Raw genomic sequence first — 21,301 nt, 5'->3', positions numbered from 1 at the left:
CTGTAGGATGTTTTTCTCTATGCTCATCTCTACTGCTTCCCTCCTTTCTCCCATACTGCATCCACACTGGCCACCTTTCTGTTTCGCAAGCTCAGCCATCTTTTCCTGAGCCTTTTAAGAGCCTTTGTACTTTCTGTTCCTTCTGCCCAAAACCATTTCCCTGGCCCTTTGCCTGGCAGTCTCCTTCTTATGGTTCATCCCTCAGCTCCAGTGTGTGTGCCACAGAGAGGGTCTCCTTGACCATCTTCTCTAAAGTTGCCCTGCCAGAGGCTCTCACATCCCATTTCATTTTCTTCATAACACTTATTGTATCCGAAGTAATCTTGTTGACTGTATATCATTTCTCCCCGCTCTCTAGAACCTAAGCTTCATGATAGAGGGTATTATCTTCTTATCCAGTGTTGTATCCCTGGCCCCATCTTGCTGCCTGACATCTACTACATGTTCAATAAACATTTACTGGATGGGTGGATGGTAGAGAGATAGAAGAAAGATGGAGAGAAAGAAGAGAATAGTCACATCTGTAGAAGTACACACCTCCAATGAGTATTAAAGTTTTATTAGGGGCCTTCTACCAAAATTAAATTTAAAAAGTTTGAGAAACACCAATTTAGTGTGAACTCCACTCTTTGGGGAAGGGGCCTGTTCATGGTCCCAGATTTGCTTCTTTGCATTTACTTTTCCACAACCATATTGGACACCTGAAGAGTCAGTCTGTTTGTCCTGTCCCCTGCTCCTGGTTCCATGTGTCAGCCACAAAATGGGTCTAATTCCAGAACCAGGGGGCCCAGTCTTTACCTAATTCTCACCCTCATATACAGTGACACATCATTGGCTTTCAGTGCCTGGTAATTAATACTCAGGTTTCCTAATAAATATACAAATCTGAGCAGGGGAGGATGACCCTCTTCTGCATCTCCTTTTGTTGCCATGTCCCAACTGGGCTCCAGGGCCAGCACGAAGAGAGGTCCCTGTGAATCTGAGATGAATCCAAAGCCAAAGTAAAATGCAACATTGACACGTGACACAGAGACTTAACTTCTCCAGTCCTGGAAAGGCCCTTGGCAATGTGGCCCCTACCCTCCTCCGCCTCTGTACCACATCCCTACCCCAGTCATACTGGATTTCCTGGGGTTTCTCTCAGGTCTCCTCCTCTCTTTCACCTTATTGCCCTTGGATAAACTGGTGCCTCTACCTGGATATCGACACAAAGTGCTTAGTACAATGCCTGGCCAGTAGTAAATGCTCAGTAAACACTGGCCGTAATAGCAGTTATGAACCTTTATTCTATGCTTGAGCCCCTTTTTACTCTTTGAAAATATCCTTTCTTTCCCTTAATGTAAAAACTTTGCTAACCCCTCTGCAAGCTCTATGAAAGCAGAAAATATGTCTGTCTTGTATCAACATGGTATCCCAATTTTCTGGGAATATTAGTTTCTGGTGCTCAATAAATATTTGTTGAATTTAGCAAGTGGATGATAAGGTTTTATCTAGTAAGTAAGAGGGAAGCCCTGGACATGTCTCAGAATCCCTAATAACTGTGATGCTGTATAGAGGGATGGGGACAATTTATATCAATTACGGTAATCTGTTGCCTGTCAGTATTAGATCTTGGATGCAAGACAGCATAAGGGGATGGAGTGCATTCTTACTGCCCTCTGAGCGACGGAAATAAAACACTTTTGACATCACAAGGTTAGAGTCAGATCAGGAATGCCATTCCTACCAATGAGGATAGAAATATTCAAGGAGGAGGATGAATATCTAAAGGTCCCCCACCCCACCCCCGCATCTACTTTCTGTCTCCCTCCCCCAAAATGAAATTGTCCTGTCACCTCATTATCCACTATTTACAATGAGGCTGCCACATTTCCAGGGACTGAAGCCAGGAGCCAAGGAGATATGCCGGTGTGAGAAGCCTTAAATGAAGTGACAATAAAAAGGAGTTGCTGATACAGGAGTTCCCTCCCTGGGAGAGAGCTGTCAGGGCAATGCCCAGGGCTGGGGGATTTATTGATACTAAGTGGATGGTGCCTTAACCAGGAATGATGATCAGAGGTTTGAGTGAACCAAGGATGGATTTGGACAGCCTGCGCTGTGCGTGGGCTTTCCTGCCCTTGCCAGTCCTGCCCTCCCACCTCCCCAGGAGGGAATTCCTGGCCTCGTTTTTTACTCGCTCTGATTGTCGCACACATTCTGCTGCTGAATCTCTTGGAGGCAGAGACCGCGGAACCTGACACCCTGGCCGCGTTCCCTGAACACTCTGTGTCTTCTCTCTTTGCTGGGTCTTTGCTGTTGCTGCTTCTTCTACCTGAAATATTTTTAAAATGTATATATTCTTTCCTTAATTTGAAAAAAGGTGACAGCGTTATATTATTTTTAGGTGTGCAACACAGCGATTCAACTTCTCTATACGTTATGATGTTCTCACTGCAAGTGCAGCTACCATCTGTCACCACCCAACGCTGCTACAATACCATTGACTATATTCCTGGTGCTGCGCCTTTCATCCCCAGATAGAATTCATATGCGTGCGGCTGCACCCTAGTCCCTCTCTGGGCTGATTCCCACTTATCTGTCAGTGTCAACGCTGTCCCGTCCTCCTGGAAGCCTTCTTTGTGGTCCCCAAAGGCTGGAGTCAGGCGTCCCTTCCTGAACCCCGAAATCACCCCTGCCACAGCACTTATACTGAAGCCATCCACCTACTTTGCTGTCAGGCTGTCCCGCTGCCCAGATGACAGTCCTTGAGGTCAGGGCTTACTTCGCGTGCCACTGCACCTCCGGTACCCAATGAGTGGTGGGCGTTAGATGTCGAGGGGTAGATGGGTAAGCGAATGGACTGATGGGCGGGCCGGAAGAAGGACAGACATGTGTATATACGCTTTGCCATGAAACACACCACCCAGTTATTTTTTGTGTTATTTTAATATCAATGCACCTGAATGCAGTAATGCACCTTGAGGCGGTATCAGAGAAAGGCAGCATTAAATGAGGATTTTCTAGACACTGAAGGTGACTCAGGTACCAAGACTGTTTTTTACCCAAATTTCTGGGGACAGAGGGAGGCATATCACAGAGGTAAAGAACTCAAGCTCTACGCCCCCACTGGTGGAGTTGAGATCACAGCCGTGCCTTGCACTGGTCCTGGACCTCACTTTACCAATTGTAACCTACCTCATAGGCTGAAGGGAGCCAATGGACGGGAATGTCCTTGTAGGTGCTCAAGTGCTGGCTCCTAATTACTGCTACCACAGGCATTTTACACGCCACTGCTGTCTTGAGTGGATGGTTCCACACAGAGTACAGCCTGCTCTGATTCAACACCAGCGGAGTTCTGATGCCGCTTCAGAATGTTCCCATCTCTTCCTCCTGCCTGTGGTGCCTGACTTACCGTCTCCACCTCCAGCCCCCTTTCTGATTATCCCCCATACAGCGGGTTAAAATGGCATCCTGCATAGAACTCAGGACTCTGGATGCATCTAGATTTAGTGCTAGGGGTTTGTTGCAATCAAATCCAAGAACTGAGAGCCTTTAACTGCTTCTGGAGGTTGGAAAAGTACACTGGAGGTTGCTAAAAGTTTGGCCAGCAAATAGCTCAAGTCTTGTCAATCAGTAAACATATTTGAACGAATTAGACTAGCATCTAGGATATTGGAGCCTGAAGGGATGTTACATATGACAGAGTTCAAACCATCATTTTACAGATGGGAAAACTGAAACCCAGGGAAAACGTGGGATTTACTCAAGGTCACAAGAGTAATGTGTTAGGATAAAACCAAAAAGAGGCTCCTCCAGGTCTTCTGGCATCTAGTTTACTACTTTTCTTGTAAGACTACGTTTTCTCTTCTGATTGAGTATTTACTATGACAGATTCAAAGAAATGCCCTACAACTACCAATTATATTTCACAGTATTTAGCCATTGACTGCATTGTTGTAGGCCTTGGGCCTACAGGGTGCCTCTCTGTCTCTCTCTCTCTCTTTCTGTCTCTCTCTCTCTCTCTTTCCATCTCCCTGCCTGTCTCTGACTCGCTGTCTCTATCTCTTTCTCTCTGTCTCTCTATCTCTTTCATCTGTCTCTATCTCTCTCTGTCTCTCTCTATCTCTGTCTTTCACTCTCTCTCTCTCTCTCTCTCTCTCTCTCTGTCTTTCTCTCTCTTTCCATCTCCCTGCCTGTCTCTGACTCTCTGTCTCTGTCTCTATATCTTTCTCTCTGTCTCTCTCTCTGTCTCTCTTTCTCTCTCTGTCTGTCTCTCTCTGTGTGTGGCTGTTCCTGCTTGGCTAAGATGAGAAGCTAGCTTGAAGTTCAGGTGCCGAGCAGCTCTGAGGCCCAGGTCCAGTCAGGTAAATCCAGGCCAGGCTACCTCCAAGCCAAGCTATTTTAGGGAGCAGTGGGTAAGTGTACCCTCTTAGCCTTAGAGGATAAAGCACTCAGTTTAAGAGAAGATAAATTTGAAAAAGGAAAATCGGGAGATTAATTTGAGGGGGAGAACTCCCAGCCTCTTGTGTATCTAAGGATCTGATCGTGTGCTCCTACTCCTATTTCTTGCACCTCCATTTCCTCCTTTGCTTCTAAATTCTAGCAAGAAACACCAGCCACGAGGGCCCCAGAGGCCCAACTAAAGGTGTGAATCCAAGTGGATGACGCGAGGGAATAGATCTGGAACATAAGATTTATATCCCACAGGATAATATTTCATTGCAGCAGGGGGAGAAGAAATCCTAAAAATACCATACAGAGCATATTATAATATGCTAACGGGTTTATGTGCTCCCTCTATCCATTTCACTCAGTAAGATGGATTGTGCTTTTTGACAAATCTATATTTAACATAGGGAGAATAATACACAATGTACGCTTCCTGGTGGGGAAATCCATATTTATGGAAATCTTGATTCTAGCAATTACAATAGATATTTAAAGACAGGACCTATTGTCTGCTGGGAACAGATAGATTGTCCTCATTAGGGTGGAAGAGAAAATTGTATGAGTGGGAAAGAATAAACAACTACTTTACAGGGGCAGGAGGGTCCAGAGTGAGCCAACAGTCATTTCTGTTGGGGCCCAGCTCCCCTTGATACCCCGTCCTGTGGACCCTCTCGTCAAGCATCCATCATTCATTCATTCTTTCCTCCATTGAACAAATACTTATTAAGCCCTTCCCTGTCCCAGGCACTCTGCTGGCTCTGGGGCACAAGCGAGACCCCTGTTTTCAGGGATTAACATTGACCCAAAGCAGCCACAACTATAAACAAAGAAAAAGGCAATGATTTCAAATAATAAGAAAGATTGAAATAAGGCAGGGTGATGTGACAGAGACTTATAGGCAGGTGTGGGGAGGCTAGGGTCACTACTGAGAACAGATGATGAAGGAAGGCCCATTCTGGGGTGTGAGATCTGACCTGAAATGCAACTGCAGAAAAGGAGTGATCTTTGCAAAGAGCTAGGGCCGAGCCCTGCAGATAGAGGAAGGGAGCAGCTGCTGCTGAGTCCAGGGCAGAGTGAGCTCAGAGCCCCGAGGAATAGAACCAAGGCCCGTGCAGCTAGAGCAGGGAGCAGGGAGAGGGGTATAAGGCAGGAAGGTTCTGAGGGGCCAGTTATTCAGGCTCTGAGTTACAGTCAGATGTTTCTTGTGTGCAATGGGAAACCTCAAAACTCACGAGAGGTTTTGCACAAGGAAGGGAAATTGTGTTTTGTTAGTTTTGTGTTGATTTGGTTTTGGGTTTTGTTAATTAAAAAGATACCTCTTGCTTCGGAGGGGCGAAGGGATTTGCTGAAAACCAAATGCCATAAGCCTAGAGTCCATGAGAACTCCCTTCAGATACTGGGAGGGCCATGGAATATGGGTTCAGAGAAGATATTCCATGAGCCTCTGGTCTCAAAGAGTCATCAGTCAGGGCACCTTGAGGGGTACTGAGTGCCCAGTAACTGCAGGTATGCAAGCAGATGTTAATGTGTTCCTGCCCGGTTTCCCGGAGACAGTATTCTGGTTTTCAGTGGGGATCAGACACATGACTCATACAGTTCAGTTGCAATCTTTAAGAGATGAACTTTCAAGCCCATTAGCTCCAGGGATTGAATCAGAACTAAGACTCACAATAGGCAACTGGGTACTGGTGGCGAGTTGCATTCTTTAGTGCAGCATAGACCAGAGGATCTTCAATAACATGTTAAAAGTATTCACCAACAAAGGATCCTGGGGACATACAGACTTGACAAGATCTGGGTTAAAGTTGAACAGGATCCCTCACAATCTTTTATGTAACTAGAGTGCAACTTGCACCTCCAAAATGCGGACAAGGTGAGCACCATTTCCCAAGTTTATTTGACCAAGGATGCCTTTTCTTTTTTAAGGAGCATTTTGTTGAATAAGGTTTTATGGAACACATTTGGGTGATGCTTATACAGCATAATTTGAGACCCCACATACAAGGTACTGCGGGGTCATGGAAGCAGACAATGTGTTAAAGAGAACAACAGATCTAAGAGCATCAGCTTTTCATCTTAAAAAAAAAAAAAAAAGCACTGATAATGCCAAAGTCCCAGGGTTATAATGAGAACTAGATAGACTAATATATGTGAAAGGACGGCAAGGTACCCTAAAATACGACTACTGTGATTGAGGATGACTCATCTGCCTCACCATCCATATTTGGAGGGTAATTTCAGGCATGGGAGATAGCTTTAGGGTTGGTCACCTACCCAACTGGGGTGAAGAGTATGAAACCTGCATCCTGTATCCCATATTAAAATGAGTTTAGTAGCTAACCAACCTGGGGTTTGGCCCTATGACTTTAGTTTTTTAACTTTATCTTCTAACCAGCAGTGTAATAAAGCATAATCCAGGACTGGGTCCTTGCAAAATGGCTCCCATGGGGGTGTTCATACAGTTAAGCTGTTACTATGTCTGATACACTGGGGGGGTCTGAAAAGTCAACTAGCAGGATGTACAAACACAAAGTGAACACTGGCAGAGAAATGTATACCGCAAGCTAAGGGTAAACCGAGAACATCAATACTTGTTTTCTTCAACATGGATCTGCAGCAAGCTGGCAGAACTCCTTGATTCTGTAACAACTGTTAATGCTTTGCCTTAACATGATGGGCAGTGTCATAGAAAGATGACTGGATGGGGGTTAAGATACCTACCCAACTCAGATATGGCCTAGATGTGCCATCTTGGACATGTTCGCTAACTTTCTGAGCCTTAGTTTTTCCCTTTTAAAAATGATTCAGTCATCCCTCTTCTACATTAAGAAGATCATCGCAGAGATAAAGAGACATATGAAAACGGGAACATATGAAGAGAACATAAGAGAGAACATATGAAAATGGTTTAGTATATTTATCATTAATAAGCATGGCAACGTCTGGCATAGAATTGGGACCTTCTAAACATTGGATGAGACTGATAGACATGTGGATTAAACAGATGGTTGGGTGAGTGGGATGCATAGACATGTAACATGGGAAGGCAGTTGGACAGACTGGTAGGTTGGAAAGACGCATGGATAGATTGGTTGGATGGGTAAATGGCCAGATGATAGATGAATGGAAGGATGATGAGTTGGGATGGATGAACCAGTGGATGGATTAGTTCGGGAACCATCTGCCAGTCTCCTTGCAGCATCTTCTATTAATCCTTCTCTTCTCCTCCTCCAGTCTGTTCCCAGTTCTCTAAAGGAGTCTACGCCATCTTTGGGTTTTATGAACGGAGAACTGTCAACATGCTGACCTCCTTCTGTGGGGCCCTCCACGTCTGCTTCATCACACCGAGCTTCCCCGTTGACACCTCCAATCAGTTTGTCCTTCAGCTACGCCCTGAGCTGCAGGATGCTCTTATCAGCATCATCGACCATTACAAGTGGCAGAAATTCGTCTACATTTATGATGCCGACCGGGGTAAGCCAAGGGTTAGGGGAGGGAGACTGTTGAGATTGGAGAGAAAATTGCCAGAGGAAGGAGAATGATGCCTCCCTGCCTCATTGAAAAGCAAGGGAGGAATGATCCAGAAATTCTTTATTTCTGTGGACTGATTGCTCATGGCTAATTTCCAACTCACAGTGTGGAAACACATCCTTTGAGAGAGTAATTCTCTTAACACACCATGTCACTCTACAGCTTGCCAAGCTTCCCTGGCTCCTGAGTCCAGGCTCAAAGCTCAAGGGCCTCCATTGAATGGCTCATGACTTATGGTGTAGGTGTTAGGAGCACAGACTCTAGAGTCAGACAAACCTGAATCTAAATTCTGTGTCCTCTCCTCTCCCACTGTTTGTCTTTGCACAAGCTCTCTCCGCCTCAGTTTGGGTTAAAATTCAGAATGAGTTGGGGATAAAATTTTCTATGCCTTCATTCCCTCATCTCTATCATAAGATGAACCTAATCTCTACCTCCTAAAGTTGCTGTGAGGATTGCATGGGGTGACTAGAAAGTTCCTGTCAGTGCCTGGGATACAAGTGCTCAGAATCCTCCATACATATTAACTGCCATCATCATCATCACCATCATCACCATCACCCCTCCAGGCCCTTCTAGTTCTGCTCCCACTTTCGTTTTGAATTTTATGTCACATTTTCCAAATGTTCCCTATGCCTTTTTCTTCTCTGCATCTTTCCTCATGCTGTTCCTCTTTTCTGGAATGCACCTCCTTTCCCAGATCTACATATGTGAATCCTTCCCCTCTTTTGCAGCTGCTCAAACACTGCTTCTCTATCCCCGAATCCTTAAATGGGAACTTTCTCTTTTTTTCTGATACCTGTGGTGGTTGTATTATACTCTCCTGCCTTTCCCTTATATACTAAACGGTCTGGTCTTCAGAACCTAGTCATTATTGGTATAAATAAATAAATGGATTGTGCAAAGTGTGGAAACTGAGGAAGGGTAGTTTTGCCCTGAGTGAAAGGGAGGTTTTGCAAGAGGTTCCTGTAGGAAGGCTTACAAGACTTTTGAGTAGAACAATGGCTTGTGAGACTGTGTTTTGGGCAGTGTTAGGCAGGCATTATTCAATGAGGAGGAGCTAGCAGAAGAGACCCAGAAACATTCTGTTTTCTTCAATTTTCCCTCGATTCTCCTCATTTTGAGGATTTCCCTTCTCAAACAGCAGTCATTGGGAGGATTGCCTGCAGAAGGGATATTTCATGATAGCCCACAGCCTACTGAAGCTTGAGGCCTGGAAGGGGCAAACCTACTTCCCCAAATCCAGAAAAATATAATTTTGATTATAGAGAGTCCCCTCTGGGGTTGGCAAAAGCACCCAGGCTCGTGACAGGACTCTGCCTGTCTCAGAACTCTGAGCTCAGAGCTCTGCCATTTGCTAGCTATGTGACCTTGGGCCAATGACTAAATGTCTCTGAGCCTTGGTTTTCACATCTGTGGTGCAATGGTGATAATAATGATATGTATCTCACAGGATTAAGTAAACTGAAAACAAGAAAGCTAGTAGAATGGCACCAGACACATAGTACGTTTTCAGTAAATGTGAGGTTTAAGCACACCAAACAACTTGTAGTAAAAAAAGAAACAGCGACAAGAAGGCGTAACAGAACCGATCAATCTGTAGATGATTCTTAAGGCCAGGCACCATATTTGGTCACTGCAGGAGGGATTAGCAGTGTTACAGGGAGACAGAAATGATGTACGCACAAAAGACTGAGGAGTAATGCAAGAGTGAAATAACCATCTAAAGTAGGCAGGAAATTGACTTCCATCTTCCCCTCTAAAGATGCCTATACTCTGAGAATTTGGGGAACCTTAAATATGTTCTATTAGATGGCAAGAGGGATTAAGGTTACAGATGGGATATATGTTGTTCATCCACTGACCTCAGAGAGATTATCTTGGATTATTCACGTGGGCCTAGTATAATCACAGGAGCTCTCAAATGGGGCAGGTGGAGGCAGGAGAGTCAGTGTCAGAGGGTGATGTGTGACAGGCTTGACCAGTCACTGCTGGTTTTGAAGTTGGAAGGGGCCATAAACCAAGGAATGCGAGCAGCCTCTAGAAGTTGGAAAGGTGAGAAAATGTTCTCCCGTAGAACCTCCAGAACGCAAACGCAGCCCCATCAACACCTTGATTTTAGCTCAAGAAGATTCACTTCAAACTGACCTGTGTCAATATAAGATGATAAACGTGTGTTGTTTTAGACCGCTGAGTTTGAGGTGATTTGTTACAGCAGCAGTACTAAACTAAGACACCATTTATGTCTTAAAGGCGAAACAAAGTAGCATTGAGTAACAGGCTCCTCTGTCCTTTAACTATAAATCAGAAGAGAATAATTTAATTCAGTACCCACTGATTGAATACCTACTATGTAAAAGGCAAAGTATTAGGTATTGATACATATCAAACATTCATGAATTTACAGTTATTAGGTGCCTATTTGGATACTGGGTTGGCACATTTAATAAGCAGCTACTAAATGCCCAATAATAATTAATATTTCTAAAATCCTTGCCATGTATCAGACATTTTCATTTAACACTCATGATGACACTGAGGTAGGAATTTTTAACATCACCATTTTGCCCTTAAAAAAACTAAAGTTTGAAGAAGTGAGGTAGTCTGTGTGAGGCCGTTTAACCAGCATATTGTACATAGCATGAGGATTTGAGCCTTGGGTTCTATTTTAATCACACTGCCTGCTAAGTTCTGGAAACAGAAGCACAAAAGAGACCCACTGCCTGCCTTCAGTGAGCTCAGACTTGCACAGTGAGAGAAAGCTGGAGCTGAGCTTGGTGGACGAGTCAGGTTGGGGGAGACAAGGGAGGTGGGTGCTGAGTGGAGGCGGGGTGGTACCTGTGTATCCTGATTGCCACTTCTCTTGTCTTACCCAATTTCCAGGTTTGTCCGTCCTGCAGAAAGTACTGGACACAGCTGCTGAGAAGAACTGGCAGGTGACAGCGGTCAACATTTTGACAACCACAGAGGAGGGATACCGGATGCTCTTTCAGGACCTGGAAAAGAAAAAGGAGCGGCTAGTGGTGGTGGACTGTGAATCAGAACGTCTCAACGCTATCTTGGGCCAGGTAGTAAGAGGAGCAAAGGCTCAGAGTGGGTGAGGGCAATGGTTTAAGAATGGGCTGGATGGCCTTCTGCCTTGAATGTGACAAAGAGAGCTCTTGATTAGATGAGATAGGTGACTTCCTCGTATTCCGTAATTTATAAATTTTAATTCTGAATTTTTAAAAAAATTTTTAGTGTTTATTTTTTTGAGAGAGAGAGTATGTGTGTGTGTGAGTGGGGAAAGGGCAGAGAGAGAGAGGGAGAGAGACACAGAATCGGAAGCAGGCTCCAGGCTCTGAGCTGTCAGCACAGAGCCCGACGCGGAGCTTGAACTCACGAACAGCTAGATCACGACCTGAGCGGAAGTCAGAGGCTTAACCGACTGAGCCACCCAAGCGCCTCTCATTCTGAATTTTTATGAAATAGCACAAACAATGAGAGACTTGACAGTAGGCCTTCAAGTTGTTCTCAGATCAGTTGACCAAAAACTTACCCCCTTGTTTCCCTTTATGGTAGAAGGGAGATGACATTGCACTTTAGATCTCGTGAACATGGGGAACACAGCCTGGAGAGCCAGATTCCTGGGTTTAGCTCTGGGTTCTGTCACTCCCTGGTCTAGCCATCAGCATCTCATTCATTTGGCCCACTGACCTGTCTTAAGAGTCCAAAGCAGCAGGAAGCACTTCTCTTCCTCCTGTTTCCTTGAACACATTCATGTGTCTGAGAAGTCTACTGATGGTACATTCTGGGAAAGGGCACTGTAACTTCAACTGCTTTTAGCCAGAGGTCTCTAAACCCTGGTTCTCACCATCATCAGAGCTGGAGCATGTACCCACTGTACAAGTAACAGGCCTCTGTGTCAGTCTCCTATCTTTATGAATGACACCAGTGTGTGCAGGTGAGATAGCAAGAAAGTAGATAAAGATAATAGTTTTAGGTACTTGACAATATGACAGAGCTTGTTGATGGCCTTTCAAGACCCTGGGACCCCCATCAGGAGTCTTGCTACCAGCTCAGCAATCACTCAGAGGCCTCAGCAACAGAACAGAGGAGATTTTAAAACTCAGGGATTGTTTAAGGCATTAATTATGTAGTCTGCTCTACAAAGGGTGGATCTGGCCTCCCTCTTGGAAAGAGAAGCCAGCAAAAATTGTTTCCATGAGATGGGAGTTCCCCAGGTTGGAGTCAAGGGATTTGAAAGCTGGTTAAATGAATCAGTATAGGAAAATGGTTAAGCAGAGAGACCCTGGAGACAGAGTGGCTTGGAGATAGAACCCAGCTCTAGTATTTACTAGCAATGGGGTCTTGGGCCAGGTTTTTCATCCGTGCCTTGGATTCATGATCTGTGAAATGGGCACAATAATAATTACAGCTTCCTTCAGAGGGCTCCTGTGAGAGTGAAAAGAATCTAGTCATGTAAAATACCTAGAACAGAGCCTGCCCCACAAAGAGTGACATATGTAAGCATTTCCTACTTTTGCTTTTTATAGCACCAGCTAGTACTGCCTTCTTGAGTCATTTCCCTCTTTGGGCATAAGTGTCCTCATCTGTTAAAGAGGATGATGGCCCCTGTTCTACAAAGCTGATAAAAAGATTGGAGAAATAGGAGTTGGGAGAAGGGCTGAATGATAATTAGGTATTCTTAATAGACTGATAACTTGCCCTCTGTTGTTATAAAGACAATAGCTAGTGCCACTATTTTCTGAGCACTTGCCACATACCAGCACCATGCCAAGCCCTTTCCATGCATAATGCCACCTCATCCTCATATCAACTCTATAAAACTGCTTCCATCAGTCCCCCTATTTTCTAAATGAAGAAACAAGGGACTATACTTGCCTGGGATTTCACAGCTAGCATATAAGAAAAGCAGGAAGTCAAACCCATCTCAGTCTGGTTATAAGGCCCAACTTTCCCCAAAATATTGTTTCAGCCTCTGCTGTTTATAACTACCTCCCGTGTCAAAAGACAAACTTGTTTTGTAAGGAAGTGACTTGTTTATGTGGGCATTTTAGGGTATAGTATATGAACTCAACCGTTAGATTCTTCTGTTCTGAAAAAGCAAGACCAAAGAGCTGAAAGGATCTTACAGATCATTCGGTTTACTGCGTGCATTCACATTTTACAGATGGGATAACTGATGGTCACATTGGTTGATTTGCCTTGGGTTCAGACAGCTAGTTAGTGACAATGGTGAGTCTCGAGCTTGCAACTAATAACGGCTGGCAGTCTGACAGCTTGGCATTGAGCATTCGAATCGGGATCTTTTCGGTCCAATACAAACGTCCTGCCTAACTTAAAGAGGGAGATAGTGATTCTAAATTCCAGGTGGGGAATTGCCTATCTGTCTCCAGGCTCCCAACTAGAATATCAGCATTAGGAGGGCAAGGATTTTTGTTTCATTTTCTTCCCTGTGGTATCCATGGTGCCTTGAACGGTGCTTGGTATGTTGTAGGTAGTCAATAAATATTTTTTTGAGTACATGGAAAGAAGAGGGAATCAATGAAGGCTCTAAGGAAAGATCCCAAATGTGAGATAGGTTTGAATATTTATAGGTAGACATTGGCTGGATAAAAGCCATTAAGTTGGAAAGGAGGGCATATAGGGAGGCCCAGAGGGCATGTGAGGGCTGAGGTTGCTAGGATGATTTAATAAGCCAGGTGAAGGATGCTGAGTGCCTACTGGGAGACAGTGACAGAAGGATGAACACATGATCGTGACTATCTTTGGAAAGCATTCTAAGGAGTTTGGGGTTTATTCTGTAGACAGTCAAGAATCAGAGAAGGTTTGTGAGCAAGGAATTGGGTTATTAGAATATAATGCTTTTTCAATATATTAGACACCAAATTATATAGTGGAATCATTAAGTTCAGAATGAGTTAGAGATGAGAGACACCAGGATTAGGCCATCCATCACATCACCCTGTTTTACTGTCTTTGTAGTGCTTCTAACGTGCTGAAATCTTGTTCACTTATCTGTTTATATATTTACCATCTGTATCCCTACTAAAACATCAGCTCAGCTTCTTGAGGGCACGAGGACCTTGCCTCTCGTATTCATAGGTTGGCCCCCGCACATAGCATAGTGCTTGGCATATCGTCCATGTTCAATAAATATCTCTTGGTTGGATTAATTAATCAGAGAAGGTTATACAGAGTAGCTGGGATTAGAGCTCAGCCATAAAGGTGATGAATAATCAGAGAGAATGGGAAAGGACATTCCAGACACAAAGATTATGAATTAAAGCAATACAGTGGAAATGAGCTTTGAAAGAATGGGGTCAGCAAGGCTATGGGCTCCAAGTGAAATTATACATTACCCTCACAACACCTATTTCAGTTTGTAAGCTGGGGGCATTCACCTCTTCATCTATTTACTGTGGGTTTCCTTCCAGTAAAGTGGGACCTCCGGAAGGGCAAGTACCACATGACTCACTTCCCACGCTGTCCGCAGCGCAGTGCTTGGTACATAGTAAGCACTTAATAAATGTTTGTGAAAGGAAGGCAGGAAAGGAGGGAAGATAGAGCAATGGGTAGGTAGGTGAATAAATGGGTGGAAAGGTTGGCAATATGTTGAACCATATGAAATTACTAATTTTTATCAATCAGTAGTCATCAATTATCATCTGTTGCTTATGTTTCAATTGGTAATTTCATCTTGCAGAGGCTATTCTTATCCAATGCCTAAATGTGGTAGGCTTTGAAATATCTTTTATTTGCCTGTTTTGTGTTTACTAGAAGCTGAACAGGTTTTTGATGAAGGCATCTTATTGTTGAAAGGGTAGCAAACCGTTTGACAAGAAGATGGAAAAGTAATGAAAAATTATTAATAAAACTATCATCCCAATAGTATTTGAGCTCCATGGTCTGGAATTTCACAATCTATCTACTGTTTCAGAACATTCATTGTGTGTGCTTGCATTTAATTATTCCCAACATAAAAAAAAAATATGTGAGCCGCTATGCACATACATCCAATTAAGTAGATGTCTGAATGTGGATTTTAATAACCTTGAAAATTTATTCAGTTAGACAAGAAGCCAAAGTGCTTCTCATATGTTTTATTCCTTCTTGTAACAGTGCAGGAGTGGAACTGAGCAGAATGTTCTAACCCCAATTTCATGATTAAAAAATAAAGAAATAGATCAAGTTAACTTGCAGGCTGAGCTCGGGCTAAACCAAGACCTGGTCTTAGCTATCCCTCACTGGGTAGTATGTCTGGCTGCCCGAGAAAACCTCTGGATAATTCTTTCCACAAATATTCCCCCCCACCACCACCATGATTACAAATAGTTTGCACATTCAGGATGGAAGGGTTTGGGGGGACCCTGGCTCTTAATGATTAACCACAATCAGGTGTTTGTACAAAGACAACAGTCAGGTTCCTATCCTAACACCGCTACCTGACTACTACAGGATCTGGGCAAATAATTTCCCCTTTCTAGGTCTGACTTACACTCTGTATAGTCAAAGATCAGACCAGATGACCCTGACATTCCCTTCCAGCTTCCAGGTTGAGTGGTCAGTTAATGTCTGGGTCCTCAACTGGTTTAGGGAAGAAGGCACAATATTCAGGGAAAGAAGGGACTGGGATCTGAATATCATTCATGCAAGGAGTTCAAGATCAAGAACCTATCCATCTGACCATCCACCTACACCCATCTGTCCATCCAAGGAGCAGATATTGTCATGACAGTGACAGGAAATTCAACACAGCATAAGATTCTTACAAGAAAATAATCTCCATCTAGGGAAAGGCTTTATGGAAGAAGTGAAGTGAGCATTTCGTCTGAATTTGGGGGGTTATAATAACACTGCCCCACCACTGGTATCAGACAAAGCTGATTTCGTATTCTGCATCTGCCACTTAATAGCTGGGTAGCCTTAGGGAATTTATTTAATCTCTCTATGCCTCAATTCTCCATCTGTAAAATGAGTATATCAATAATGCCACCATCATTGGATGTTTGTGATATTGTAGTTTCAGCACATTGTAAGCATTCAATTAATGTTAGCTGCTATTATTATTACTGTAGCATTAATTGCTAATCTGATTGATGAATCCCTTCCTGCTGTGTTTCGTAGATTATCAAGCTGGAGAAGAATGGCATCGGCTACCACTACATCCTTGCAAATCTGGTGAGTACAGTATACTCAGGCTCTCAGCTTATATGTCTTTGCACATTTGGGCCCTAGCTTGCTTCTGTGATCCCCGGATGATGGGAACTGCATGACTGGAGAGGGCAATTCAGAGCTGCAATACTAAGTTTACCTTTTCCCTTCCACATCCACACACTATTGGTAAACCTCTAACCTTCCTTGGAAGAGACAGTCATCACAATTGCAGATTTAATGAGCTCTGCCCCTTGACAATAGGGACAAAACCACCACATCTTTGAATGATACAAGATGCTTCCACCCCACTGTTTTTGATCCTTTATTTTGACACCAGTGACAGTTTTACTGTTTATAAATAAACATTAAAATCACAATTATACTACTATTGACAAATATTTAACTGGAAGCAGTTTTCCAACATGAATGATATTATGTCAATTTCATTTTTTTGTTCCCTTTTCTAGGTGGTATAGATTAAGCCTGTCTTTTTAAGAAATGTTTTCATTTTAATATATTTGAAGTTCTTTTTATTGGGCACGATTATTTTCAATGTTGTGAAGATTTGATTCATCAAATAATTTTTATTCATACTAAATTTTACTTAATAACAACATGCCATTATGAGTTTTCTTTTGTGGCTATGATTTCTGGCAATTCTATTCTTCCTAGGTCATGTTTTGACCATATACCTTTTTTTTTTTTATTACGAAGTTTGATTCTTCTGGAATTTTATCCAAAACCAAACACAATTTCATTTTGCTTTTAGTCCCATTTTTTATTTTATTTTTTTAAATGTTTTTTTTAATTATTTTTGAGACAGAGAGAGACAGAGCATAAGCAGGGGAGGGTCAGAGAGAGAGGGAGACACAGAATCCGAAGCAGGCTCCAGGCTCTGAGCTGCCAGCACAGAGCCTGACACGGGGCTCGAACTCACGAACTGTGAGATCATGACCTGAGCTGAAGTCAGCCGCTTAACTGACTGAGGCACCCAGGTGCCCCGGTCCCATTTTTGAAAGAGCTTTAAGAAGATGTAATTCATATACTATACTATGTGTCTATGTAAAGTATATAATTGATCGCTTTTTAGTATATTAACAGAATTATAAATCTAACTTTAAAACTTTTCACCCAAATCTAAATTTAAAACTTTTTCATCAGGGGCACCTGGGTGGCTCAGTCGGTTGAACATCCGACTTCGGCTCAGGTCACGATCTCACGGTCTGTGAGTTCGAGCCCCGCGTCAGGCTCTGTGCTGACAGCTCGGAGCCTGGGGCCTGTTTCAGATTCTGTGTCTCCCTCTCTCTGACCCTCCCCCGTTCAAGCTCTGTCTCTCTCTGTCTCAAAAAAATAAGTAAATGTTAAAAAAAAAACAAAACTTTTTCATCATCCCAAAAAAGAAACCCTAGACCAATTAGCACTTGCTCCCCATTGCCCTCCAAATCTCCCAGCCCTAGCCAACTAGCAATCTACTTTTTAAGTATTTGCATATTCTGGACATTGCATAGAAATGGAATCATACAGTATTTGGTCTTTTGTGACATGCTTCTTTCACTTAGCATAATGACTTCAAAGTTCATCCATATTGTAGCACATATAATACTTCACTTCTGTTCATTGCCGAATAATATTCTGTTATGTGGCTATATTGCATTTTGTTTACCCATTCATTTGTTGCTAAACATTTGGACGCTTTTCACTTTTTAACTATTATGAATAATGCCACAGCTTTGTGAATTATGAATTTGAATTATGAATAAGGTACAAGTTTTTCCCTTGAGTGTATAGCTAGGAGTGGAATTGCTGGGTTATATAGTAACTCTGTTTAACATCTTGAGAAACTCCAAAAATTATTTTCCAAAGTGGATATATTTCCCATCAAGTCAATAATAAGTTTTTATACTGATTAAAATATTTTAATCAATAACACATTTTGCCATGTGACAGTATGAGCAATTATCTGTTTTCCCCAATGTAGTTTTTTTCTACAAAGTTCGCTTATTATCCCGGCTTGTCTTTGTAATTTTCTGTTTCTATTAAGATGTGATTTTTAACTTTTTATCTATAACAAAGTGTATCATGTTAGTTTTAGGCACATTATTTTGTATCATTTCTGTGAGTACTATTAATTATTAATGGCACAAAAGATTGCTATTTTCTAGTTATTTCTGGAACAAAGGTCATTAGTAGAACAATGGCACAGGGTCTGGCTGTAGGTAAAGGGCGAAATTGCAGAATCTAAAAATGGTGTCACAGTATCCTGCCTGAGCCTTCAGTTCTGTTATTCTTTTTTGTTTGTCTGTTTGTTTGTTTGTTTTAAAAATGTCTACTTATTTATTTTTGAGAGAGAGTGCAGGTGGGGTAGGGGCAGAAAGAGAAAGAGAGAGAGAATTTCAAGCAGGCTCTGCACTGTCAGCACAGAGTCTGATGCAGGGCTCAAAGTCATGAACCAGGAAATCATGACCTGAGCTGAAATCAAGAGCCAGACAATTAACCAACCGATCCACCCAGGCGCCCCTTTTATTCTTTCTGACCTGATCTCCATTTTCAAACAGGTCCCTGCCTAAACCTTCTTTCCCTTCAAAACTCCCTTGCCTTGGCTGCTCCAATATTTCAGACACAGGACTGGAAATAAGAAGGGCTTATTGAAATAGGTTAATTTAGACCCAGACATTAATAGCTAAATATGCTACTTTTCTCAGAGGTATTTGCATTTTAAATGGGGTGGGCTGTCTAGAGACTTTTAAGGAACCAAGAGTCTCACCCTAAAAAAGACATTTCCAAGGATGGAATTTCTGACTTTGTAATGAAGCAAAACCTTGACATCCCTCGAATCGCAGATCCTTAGGGCTAGAAGGGACTTTGGAAGTCATTGCCATCTAAAGCTCATTTGCTCGGAGAGAAACAGAACCAGCAAGGTGGCATGGCCAGGGGCACACAGCGGGCCAGGAATATAGCTAGGCCTACCACCAAGGTTAGCCAGCAGCATCCAAAGCCTTATGTACTACTCCAGGATGCCTCTCAGTACACAAGGTGCAGGCACCCTGCTGCTTGAGAATACACAGAACAGTGGTGCGGGCATGCATAATCACCTCTCTGGGGTAAGATAGAAATTACATATCAGTGGCCTCAGAGCCACCGAAAGACCCCAGATAATTAAGTTGCCAGCCTCCATCTGTTGCCAAGTGACCCCTTGGTCACAGCATCACCAAGTCAGCCCCTTGGGTTTCTGTATCCTTCTGATGTGGATTCTTCTTCTTCTGACCTAATGAGCTCTCAGATCCTTACAACTGCCAGCTAATAGGATGCAAATTGCATATACCATCCAAATACAAAAGACTTACGTGTTCCAATAGATTAGTTGATAATTAGGCTTCAAATTACTAATTAATTCAGTTCGAAACATAGGCGAGTATGTGGTGTGTGTTTTTCTTCCTCCTTCAGAGAAATAACGCAATTTATAAGATGATAATTTTTAGAAATTCCGCCACATAATTAGCCTGCTGCTGCATGGAGCTGACCCCCTCCTTCAGAGTGTTTGTGATTAGGGTGTAATTATAGAGTTAGAAACCAAGGACGCTTTTGAAAGGTTTAACAAAAGGAGGGAGCTACACTTTTATTTCACAGCTCTCTCTGCACAAGAGAAATGGAATGCATGGGCTTTAAAGCAGCCAACAGCATTTTTCTAACAGATCACTTTGGAGGGATTCAAATAGCCAGCTTTGGGGGGCTGCTGGAAGAGAGGAAGGAAGGAGACTGTGGTTAGAGAGGAGAGCTTTATGTACACGGAGTTAAAAAAAATAGCATGAACCTTCCACCCCCCAACCCCCGCTTTTTGTCCAGACACCACCATCAGCTGGCTCTGTGATCTTGGGTAACTCTCCAGCCATCAGTTTCCTGACCCGTCAGATGGGAATGATAGTTCCTGATCTGCACACTATAGTGTCATTGGAGAGATCAAAGATGATGCTGAATGTCACCATGTGTTGGAAAGTTGAACATGTTCTACATAGGTGGGAGATTCTTACCACATATACTAAATCTACCCAACTGTACATCACGTGTTGTGTGTGTGTGTGTGTGTATACACACACACAGACATACACACACACACACCCACACACACATGCTTATGTATTCATATTTTATATATGGTAGGATAGATGTGTATTTGTATTTCTAGAGCAGTGGTATGTCCATAAAGTGTACTTGAACCTTACAGAAATTGGAGAGCTAGCTATGCCATTATTTCTTAAAGAAGCACCTAGGCCCTGGAGCCCTCCAAAGAGCCAGGCTATCCAGTCTGGCTGTCTGTCTTCCTCCAAACCCCAGTACTGACTCCGTGTTCATTCGCTGCTCTGACACTGTGGTCAAAGCAGACATCTACCTGTCAGGGCCCTCCTGAGTTACAACTTTTGCCTTTGTGACACATCAGCAACAAATCTTAGACCAAACTAGCATTTCTCAAAACAGAGGGCCTATGGACTCCTGCAATGCATCTGCAGAGCCAGTTTGGGAAACATTGAGCAAATACACAAATGTTTCGGTATCACTGGAATTGTAAAAATGAGTACTCACAACATGGGACAAATTGCAAAATTATTAATATTGATGATTAGAGTTTCATTGAAACAAATCAGTACATTTTAAAATGCTTATAGAGAACTAGCAGACCTCTGAGAATTTACGAAGGGTCCAGCAGACTCCAGTTTGAGAAACATTGAAGGTGCTGATTCTCTTTCAATATGGACCATATGGTACCTCCTGGGGGGTTAATAACAGTAACAGCAATTCCTCCCATTTTCAACCTGTTATGGTTTATGTGAAATTTCTTATGAATCACACTGCTGGCTCTTGAATGTCATAATACTCCTGTGGAGTAAGCAAGGTAGAATTTATCATCCACATTTTACAGATGTGGGAACTGAGGCTCAGATAGATTATGTGACTGAGCTGCAGAGGAGGAAGGCAGGCACCTAGTCCATGGAGTCTGTCTGGCTCTCAGGAATCTGACAAAAACCTAGTAAGATGGGAATAAGAATAGGACAACCAGGCTAGCCTAACCCACTGGGAGCCACTGACCCAGAATTCCTAAAACCCCTGATGAATACACTGGCAATAACTACTATCATCCATTGAATCACTGCACTCCAGGCGCTATGAGAAATACTTACATGTGTTATCG

At 42.9% G+C, this 21,301-nt stretch overlaps 1 protein-coding gene across 2 annotated transcripts in view; it reads left to right on the top strand.

The window, feature by feature from the left end:
- Positions 1-21,301, top strand: part of GRIA1 (glutamate ionotropic receptor AMPA type subunit 1) — a 312,249-nt gene that overhangs the window by 150,982 nt on the left and 139,966 nt on the right. For both annotated transcript variants that reach the window (XM_027077529.2, XM_027077522.2), the window contains exons 3-5: positions 7,663-7,902; positions 10,840-11,024; positions 16,087-16,140. In XM_027077529.2, coding sequence (XP_026933330.1) covers positions 7,663-7,902; positions 10,840-11,024; positions 16,087-16,140 — 479 coding nt within the window. The remainder of the gene's footprint in view (positions 1-7,662; positions 7,903-10,839; positions 11,025-16,086; positions 16,141-21,301) is intronic.

This window comes from Acinonyx jubatus, chromosome A1 (genome assembly GCF_027475565.1).
Source record: "Acinonyx jubatus isolate Ajub_Pintada_27869175 chromosome A1, VMU_Ajub_asm_v1.0, whole genome shotgun sequence".
NCBI lineage: Eukaryota > Metazoa > Chordata > Mammalia > Carnivora > Felidae > Acinonyx > Acinonyx jubatus.
The sequence above is the reverse complement of the archived record's forward strand: the minus strand, read 5'-3'. Positions and strand labels throughout refer to the sequence as shown.